The sequence below is a fragment of the Trypanosoma grayi genome, assembly GCF_000691245.1.
Source record: "Trypanosoma grayi strain ANR4 Tgr_661_V1, whole genome shotgun sequence".
In the NCBI taxonomy this organism is placed as follows: Eukaryota; Euglenozoa; class Kinetoplastea; order Trypanosomatida; family Trypanosomatidae; genus Trypanosoma; species Trypanosoma grayi.
In genome coordinates, this window is record NW_008826280.1 from 1 (window position 1) to 8311 (window position 8311).

The window sequence follows — 8311 nt, forward strand, 5'->3', positions numbered from 1 at the left end:
TGCGTCGAAGCGACTCTGACTGCAGTATCATGCTGGCGGTGCGCCACGTGCTGTTCGGTGTTGCCCTCCTGCTGCTGTGCGGGATTGTGCCAGCTGTTGGGGCGTCAACTGACAAATCGAATGATTTGATGGCTGCTCTTCGGTCTGTAAAGGAAATTGCAAATGGTGCAAGAGAAACTGTGAAGGAGGTAAGGCAGATTGCAGAGGATGTAAAAAAAAGTGCGGATGATGTGACAAAGGCACTGGATGCCGCAAAAACTGCAAAGGTGGCGGCGGATGCGCTTAAACAAGAAGGTGAATCTGGTGTTAATGACGATAATGCTGCTGCCGTTAAACAAAAGGGGGAAGAGGCGGCGACACACTTAAAGAGCGTGAAGACACTTCTCACACTGGCGGTGGGATACTTAAGGGAAGGAGACGCCGCGAGTACAGCAGTACATGAGATGGCCGGGGCGGTTGGGACGAAAGTCAAAGGGAACTTGCAGTTTGGGGATGCCTCACTGACAGAGAAGGTGCAGCTGGTGGCGCAGCACGCAGAGACCACGTTGGCAGCGTTGGCGGAGGTAAGGAGTAAGCTGGGTTCTTCATTAGAGGTCTTAGTGGCCGCGTTGAAGAGTTCAACAAAGGCAGAGTCACACGCCGAAACGGCAAGAAATGCGGCGGATCTCGTGGTGGTTGTCCTAACAAGCAATTTGAACGGAATGGATACAGCTGGCAATAAGGAGGAAGCAAAGAAGCACAGTGTGGACACAGCACAAAGCGCAAGTGAGACACTAACCAGAACAGAAACTGCGAAAGAGACTATAATTTCGCTGCACGACACTACGAAGGCAATTGCTGCAGCTGAAGAAATGATGAAGTCTGCGGAAGCTGCAGAAAAGGCTGCAGACGATGTTATGGAACAACACAAGAAAGAAACATTGCAGTCAGAAAGCATTCAGGAAGGCACCTATGCACACCCGCCGCGAATTGAGCACGACAACACGAGGCCTGTTCAGGATGAAATGGATCAAGATGATAAAAACGATTATGTGGACCTTGGGTCACGAACGGAAGGGCACGAGGCAGAACAGCATCAAGTAAAACCAGACAAAAAGAAAGCAGTGGAAGCACCTCAGAATCCTCATGTTGGAGCGTCTGAGTCTCCTCTGCTTCCATCGAGCAGCGTTGTGAGTGCCGCGATGGGTGGGAGTGGCGGCACAGACGGCAGCGGCAGCGCAGGGTGGATGTATGCGCCGTCACTGCTGTTGCTGTTGGGTGCATTGATTGGCTGCTCGGTTTTCTGAGTCGTGTGTGGCGGCGAAACGACGATCCCACCGAAGGGGTTACAGTCGGCAANTCATTGCTTCACTACTGCTGTGGGACTAAGGTCGTCCCATGAGACTCTCGACATTATTCATTGGGCTCCATTATGTCGGTGAGGGCAGTGCCATTTCTTTTTTTATAAGAGGGCTTTGGTTTTCGAGGGAGTGTGCTTCATCCCTTAAATATCTTTTTGTAGTTACATGATTCTCCTCTTGCTTGGTGCGCTGTGGCGCATGTTGGACGCATTGTGTGATATGCCGGTGTGCTGGTGGAGTGCCACTCCTTACTGTGTCTCTCTCTGTGTGCGTTATCTGCTCTGTTGCCTTCTTCTTTGTGCATGCCCTATGAGCTCAGTGCGTGTTGGTGATGATGGTGCGCCTCGTGTTTTTTCTGCTGGCCCTCTCGTTGTGCTGCGCGTGTGGGTGCGTGACCGCTGCTCCTATTGCTGCCGCTGTGGCACAGAAAAGCTCGCAGGTGGGTGGTGACGGGTAATTGTGGTGGTGTCCGTTCAAGCCGTGCAAGCATGTCGAAGGGTTGAATGGATGCTTCCGAGTTTTTATAGTTTGTCGGGGCAGTTGCTGGCGTACCCCCCGGAAATCGGGGGAAGGTGCCAACAGCTGTGCGTCCCCGAGACGGCAGCGAAAGTTGGAGTGCGTTTAGGCGGACGCCAGTGGCGTGCTGAGGGACCCGCTCCGAGGAGCACTGCCCTCTGAAAACAACTCCCACTGTCCCACCCTCCCTTTGCAGGGACCGACTGTGGGACCGGGAACTCTCTCGTATGCCTCGCTCTTTCGTCCGAGAGGAGGCGTAGATGGCTTCGAACACCTTTCCTGGCCTTCAGCAACAAGGCGACTGAGTTCTGTCCTGCCTTTGCTGGTCAGACCAACGCGTCCAAACATTAGCCGGAAGGTCGCGAGAGGAACACCCCTTACAATGCAAGGTGCTGGGGACTGTGTGTTGACGGTGGTACAAGGCTACAAGGCATAATAGAAGGTTATACAAGTTAGGCGACTCTTGGCTTCCTCCGTCAGACAGGAGTACTAAGACTTTGCACCACGATAGGGTGATTGACACCACCAAGGGCCGCCGTTGGTGCAAGCTCTTCCCCTGCTTTGAATGCCGAGGGGAGAGGCATTGGTGGAGGCGCTCCGAAAATTGGTGGTGATCTCGAAAGACCCGATGCTGCGGTCGACGGGCTTGGTGAGGGAATGCTCTCTGCGTGTGGAAAACGTTGGGCACGAAGCGGGGGAGGGGACGGAGACTGAGGAAAAGGGACGAACCGGCGGCGCGCTGGGCACGAGGAGCGGAGAGCTCAGGCCAAGCACAGAAGAATCGGAAGACGAGCACGCAGCTCTCTGCGGTGATGCGAAACTGTCAACTGCTACTGCTGAATGGTGGGGGTGGTTGCAGCAGAGTGTTGAGGGCCAGCAATGCGTCTCTGGAGGTGCAATGAAGAGCAGCAAAGCGTCAAGCAGTGGGTGTCTGCTGGTGCCCGACGGAAAGGAGAGGGTCGGGGAGGCGACTCGGCGCAGGAGGGGCGTGCTGGATCGCGGGGGTGGGGTGAGCCAAGTGAGTGGCTCGCAGGTGCCGTGGAGGTACGAAGCTCTGCTCAACAGTGAGCCGTGAGGGACACGGCGCGGTTGGCAAGGGGGAGTCGATGTGTCTCGTGCAACGCCGTGACACACTACAGGGGTGCCAAAGAGGAGAGGGAGGTGAGGCGGACGAGCTCATTGTTGCTGCAGCACTTCCTCAGGCACACGGCGGCGCGCAGGGTCTGTTAGAGCGGCTTGAGAGGGCGACGCGGGAGCCACGCAAGTAAAAACAGGCGTCAAAGGTCAACCCGTCGTGGGTCGGACTTGGCCATTGCATCGCAGCATGTTGCCCGTGTCGATGTGTCCACGCAGGGAACATCTCCCAGCAGGAGCGTCGTGCCCTGGCGCTGCCGGTGTTCACGCAGGGGAAACGGGTCGAACCAATACCTCCCCGGATGCCGCTGCAAGAACCACAGCCTCCGTCACAAGATGGGTTACCCACAGTGTGTCCGGCTCTATTTCAGGCACTCATGCTGTGGACGTCTCTGCACAAAGAGCGACTGGAGTGGAAGGCACTGCTGTTAACGAGGCGGGTGCTGACGGAAGGAGGTCTCCACAGGCACGAGGTGCTCCCATTGCCGCTGCTTTGCTTTCTGCACCTGGATTTGGTAGGACCAGCGATGGGACACTCGCCGACTGAAATGCTGCCGGTGACGGTCGCTTGGCCTGTTTGGGTGTGTTGTCACCGTTGCCTGGAGCCATCCTATACGTATCACTGGAGTGAGTGGGCTGGGCACCGCCGAATAACTCACCCTGCTTTGTTATTTCCTATTGTGTTGAGGTAGGCGCGTCATGCTTCTCACGTTGTTGCCGTTTGTCGTACATAGGCCCCGGCTGCTGCTGTTTCCGCTCGGTGTCTGTGTGTGTCTGTTGGTGCGGCTGCTCCTTCCGCCGTGTCTCCTTCTTCGTTGTGGTGTGGGCACCGGTTGACGCTGGGGCGTGGTGCTCTCATTTGTGTGTGTGTGCTCTCGTGCGTGTGGTTGGGTATGCTGTGTGGGCTGCCCTCTAACTGATATCACTTGTTGGGTGGTTCACTGTGCTGCGGTGCACTGTGTTGGTGCCGTGTCCCTCTCGCTCTCTGTGTGTGTGCCACCTGCTGTGCTCCTCCTCTCCCCTGCAGACACAGGTGGTACCAAGCTACATTGACGCTGATGCTGCTCCACGTGCTGTGCGTGTTGGCCCTCGCGCTGTGCTGCTGCACATCTTTGTTTGTTACAGCAACTGGTACAACGGATTTGTCATCTACGACCGTTAACGCCCGGTTAACGTTGGAGGAGACAGTTGACGCTGACAGCTGCAAAGCGCCGACAACCTCAGCTACTGAGGGATCCAGAAAAGTTACTATCTCTACTAAGGCATTATTGAGCCATTCTTCTGGCCTACCAAAATTAAACGACGCCCAGAGCAGCTCAAGTAAGGAATTGGACGTTTCCGTTGGGCACAACCTAACTCTGGGCCACAAATGGGTTGTTGAATGTAAGAAAAAAGGCAACACTTTGTCTGACACTTATGAGCCGTGCTGTTCAGGCGGAAAATGTCCAGCTTCTGCAAAATACATCACCTATGTTTTGTCTGTGGTGACCACTGTAACTGGATACAGCACCAAAAGTATCATCAAGAGCGAACAGAGCTATGGGAAAGTTCCAGCTGGGTACGACGTGAAAATTGTCGGTGGGGCTGTGGCCACGTGCATCCCTACACCTCTAACCAAGCCACCACCGTCTAAACGGACTGCGCTTCCTCTCAAACCACAAAATGTATCGCCTGGTGACAAAGGCTCTAAGGAACATGCTAAACTACCTGCATCGCATTCACTTGAGAGTGATACCATCACAAGAGGAACAGGCAGTCGGGAGCCTCGCGCACAAGATTCACAACAACAATCTGGTACCACAGAGCATAACCCAGCCACCAACAGTGCAACGTCAAAAGATGAACCCAGTGATGGAGGAAAGGACAGTTCTCTTATCAACAAGGTTTCCACTCCACCTCTCACCGAAGAAGAGGCCAAAGAAGCCGAAAGCTCCGTCACAGTGAACGACGCCGCTCATACTGCCTCCACAGCCACACCTCAATCAGAGACAACCGCCGAAGAAGCTCCCAAATCTGACGTCGATATCCCCACTCCTGCCGGAGAGGGTGCGGCAGACAACAAGCCACCTCCGTCCACCAGTATCGTTTCGAATGGCGTGAACCTTCCTGACCGCAACACCGACGCCAGCAGCAGCAACACTGCGTGGGTGCGTAAGCTGCTGCTTCTGCTTCTGCTTCTGGCCTGTGTGGCTCTGTGGTAAGACCTGCGTGTGTGTGTGTGTGTCTGCATGGGACGATGATGTTTCCACCGTAATTGCGTTGAGTGCTGAGGACTGCACTCCTGATTGTTAAGATTCTTTTGTTTTCGTTTCATTGCTGCCCCGTTGTGGGCGTAACGCCGACCCACTTGCCCTCGACGACACGCACTGTGGGAAGGGGAGGCGTGGTTTCTTTTCTTTTCGTTTCTTGCTTGGGCTTTGCTTTGCGCGCTGCTGTGCGCCGCCCACTAACTTTTTTCTCCTTCTGGTAGATCCTCTTTTCATCTTCGTGTGTGTGGTGCCTGTGCGCACCTCTGCAGGCCAGCCCACTTGGCTACGGAGCCGACACGTTTCTTTTCCTTTCGTTTGGGTTTTTTTGAGTTTTTCTCTCTGTGTGGCTCGTTGTGCTCTACCACTAATGTTTTGTTTGAGTGATGTGTTACTCCTCCAGTTGTCCGTTGAATTGTGTGGTGCGCTGCTGCTCTCCTCTGCTGTGCTTGTGTACCCCGCTGTGCGTCCCTCCCCCTCTGTAGACCAGTGTGCCTCGGGCTGTGATGATGGCGGCGGTGGTGCGTCCCGCGTTGTTTGTGGTGGCCGTCGTGCTGTGCTGCGTGTGTGGCTGTGCAGCGGCCACTGCTGAGGGCATCGGTGACGAGGAGCAAGTGATTGTTGCCCTGCAGAATGCGAGGAAGAAAGCGCTTGATGCCCAGGATGCAGTGATTGACAGCAAGAAGGCGGTGGACGCAATCAAGGAAGCAACTGATAGCTTCAAGTCTTTGGCAGACAAAGCGTCAAACGCAGCCGCTGAGCTACATAAAAAAGTGAAGGGTATGAATGATGGGGAGACGAATATTGCTGGTGTGGACAGCTTGGCAAAAACAGCAATGGACGCGGCTAAGGCGTCTCACGAATCAGTTACCTCAATCGAAAAGAACGTTAATAAAGCAGTGGGAGTAACGACTAATGCAGGGAAGTTGTTAACGGAGTCGGAGAGGATGGCTGGCAGTGCAGCGGCAGGTGAAAAAGTAGTTATCAGCAGAGAAGCAGGACTCGTACAGGCGGCATTCAAAAGGCTATTAGATGTGTTGTCGGTACTGAAAGAAGTCCAGAATAGGGCTGAAGAGGCAACTAGTGCTGCGACGAAGGATGGCGCTGCTTTTAATGCAATGGGCAGCGGTGAGAAAGCGTACAAATGTGCCACTGATACGACTTCCTGTACACTGTCAGCTGCAGTCAAACAACTAAAGACGATTGCTGATGAAGCTGTGACGTTCACAAAGGCTGCAGCGGACCACGCTGAAACGGCTTCCAGTGCTGCCATCAAAGCATCTGGGCACGCTGCGAACGCTGTCAGCAGTGCTGAGTCACAGCTCCAGCAGATCACCGCTACGGTGAAGGTTCTTAAACCACGAAAAAAGGAACCTGCGGAACCGTCACACGACGAGTCAAACAGCCAGAGTCTACCACAGGTTCCATCGAGCAGTACTTCCACTGGTGATAAGCCTTCCGACCAACAACAAGCTGACACCACGGCAACCCACACAACGCAGTCAACATCAGTACCATCGGAGGAGAAGACAGCCACAGAATCCCTGGAAAACGCTGCTTCTCAAGCTGCTGATGCGCCACTGACACCTCCCAAGAGCGATGTACAAAACACCCTGAGTGATGCCCGGAATACCGACAGCAGCGTTTGTCCTCCGTGGGCGCGTACACCGTTGCTGCTGGTGGTTGGTGTGCTGGGCGTCCTGGCTGTGTGCTGACCTCTGTGTGTGTGCACACGGAGAGGACGCATACACCCTGTGCTTGTGTGTGCTCCACTGGAGATTGTTTACTAACATGTTTTGGTTTACTTTTCGTTTCATTTTTTTTCCGTTCGTTTGCCACGCGCCACGTAATCCCCCTTGGAGGATACTCCCTGTGCTCTGTATCCAACGAGGACGGCGCATCTCTCTCACTGCCGTAATGGGCTTTGTTTGGCACATCATTGTGCGCCGCTTGCGTGAGAGGGCCTTCTCTGAATTGTTCTTCTAAGTGTCTCATCACCTGTGTGTGTGTGTGTGTGCTGCGCCACGCTGCGCATGTTGGGCTGCTGCTGCTGTTGGGAGGTGGTCCGTGTGGTGCTGCTCTTCCCCCGGTGAGTGCGGGCCCCGCAGGCCAGCCCACTTGGCTGCTGTAGCTGGCACGTTTCTTTTTCTTTTTTTTTTTGGGGTTGTTGGGGTTTGTTTTTGTGTGGCTCGTTGTGCTCTGCCACTAATGTTTTGTTTGAGTGATGTGTTACTCCTCCAGTTGTCCGTTGAGTTGTGTGGTGCGCTGCTGCTCTCCCCTGCTGTGCTTGTGTACCCCGCTGTGCGTCCCTCCCCCTCTGTAGACCAGTGTGCCTCGGGCTGTGATGATGGCGGCGGTGGGGCGTCCCGCGTTGTTTGTGGTGGCCGTCGCGCTGTGGTGCGTGTGTGGCTGTGCAGCGGCCCCTGATGTGAGTGACAGAAAGCAGAGGAAGGAAGCAGAGGTGCATTTCCTGAATGTGGAGAAGAAAAAAGCTGTGTTGACTTACCTGAATGAGGCAAAGAAGAAGGCGCTAAAGGTTCAGGAGGCGGTGAAGGAGGCCAGGAGTGAGGTGGACGGGATCAAGAAAGAAAAAGCACAAATGATGGCTGAGGTTAACGAGGCCTCAACAGCTGCAATTGAGCTAAATAAAAAAGTGAAGATGGATACCAATCTTCAACGGGAGAATATTGGCATTGTGATTCGCTTGGCAGGTGATGCAGAATCGAAGTCTGACGTGGCTTACGAGTCCTTTGATGCGTTGCTGAAGGGTGTGGCAAAGATACTGAATAAAATATCGGAAGCCGAGAAGTTGGCTGGGGAGTCGGAGCTGGCGTCGAGCGATGCGGCTACCGAAGCAAATACAAACGTCGTCGCCCTTGCAGAGGAGGCATCAGAGAAAGCACAAGCGGTTATGAAATGGTTGTCACAGACACAGGATACCTACAGATTGGCACGGAACAAAGGTGCGTGGAAAGAGTACTCGCGGTATGCAGCGAAAAAGGCTAAAGAATTGTTGCAAAATGCCAAAAAGATAGGTGAAATGTCTTTCTACGGAAACCGTGAAAAGGAGACAGT

General features: G+C 54.2%; 6 protein-coding genes across 6 annotated transcripts in view; all 6 read left to right on the forward strand.

Annotated features, from left to right (window-relative positions):
- Positions 1-29: 29 nt before the first annotated feature.
- Positions 30-1286, forward strand: DQ04_06611000 (hypothetical protein; the record flags this gene model as incomplete). The annotated part of the gene is made up of 1 exon (XM_009314787.1): positions 30-1286. The coding sequence occupies one exon, from the start codon at positions 30-32 to the stop codon at positions 1284-1286; it is 1257 nt and encodes a 418-aa protein (XP_009313062.1).
- Positions 1287-2421: 1135 nt separating this feature from the next.
- DQ04_06611010 (hypothetical protein) lies at positions 2422-2931 on the forward strand (the record flags this gene model as incomplete). The annotated part of the gene is made up of 1 exon (XM_009314788.1): positions 2422-2931. One exon carries the CDS (start codon positions 2422-2424, stop codon positions 2929-2931), a length of 510 nt encoding a protein of 169 aa, XP_009313063.1.
- A 249-nt stretch (positions 2932-3180) lies between these two features.
- Positions 3181-3537, forward strand: DQ04_06611020 (hypothetical protein; the record flags this gene model as incomplete). The annotated part of the gene is made up of 1 exon (XM_009314789.1): positions 3181-3537. The coding sequence occupies one exon, from the start codon at positions 3181-3183 to the stop codon at positions 3535-3537; it is 357 nt and encodes a 118-aa protein (XP_009313064.1).
- A 511-nt stretch (positions 3538-4048) lies between these two features.
- Positions 4049-5191, forward strand: DQ04_06611030 (hypothetical protein; the record flags this gene model as incomplete). The annotated part of the gene is made up of 1 exon (XM_009314790.1): positions 4049-5191. The coding sequence occupies one exon, from the start codon at positions 4049-4051 to the stop codon at positions 5189-5191; it is 1143 nt and encodes a 380-aa protein (XP_009313065.1).
- Positions 5192-5742: 551 nt separating this feature from the next.
- Positions 5743-6951, forward strand: DQ04_06611040 (hypothetical protein; the record flags this gene model as incomplete). The annotated part of the gene is made up of 1 exon (XM_009314791.1): positions 5743-6951. The coding sequence occupies one exon, from the start codon at positions 5743-5745 to the stop codon at positions 6949-6951; it is 1209 nt and encodes a 402-aa protein (XP_009313066.1).
- A 629-nt stretch (positions 6952-7580) lies between these two features.
- Positions 7581-8311, forward strand: part of DQ04_06611050 (hypothetical protein) — a gene marked incomplete at both ends in the record, with an annotated part of 852 nt that continues 121 nt past the window's right edge. Inside the window, one exon of the mRNA XM_009314792.1 lies at positions 7581-8311. This exon is cut by the window's right edge and continues 121 nt beyond it. Coding sequence (XP_009313067.1) covers positions 7581-8311 — 731 coding nt within the window.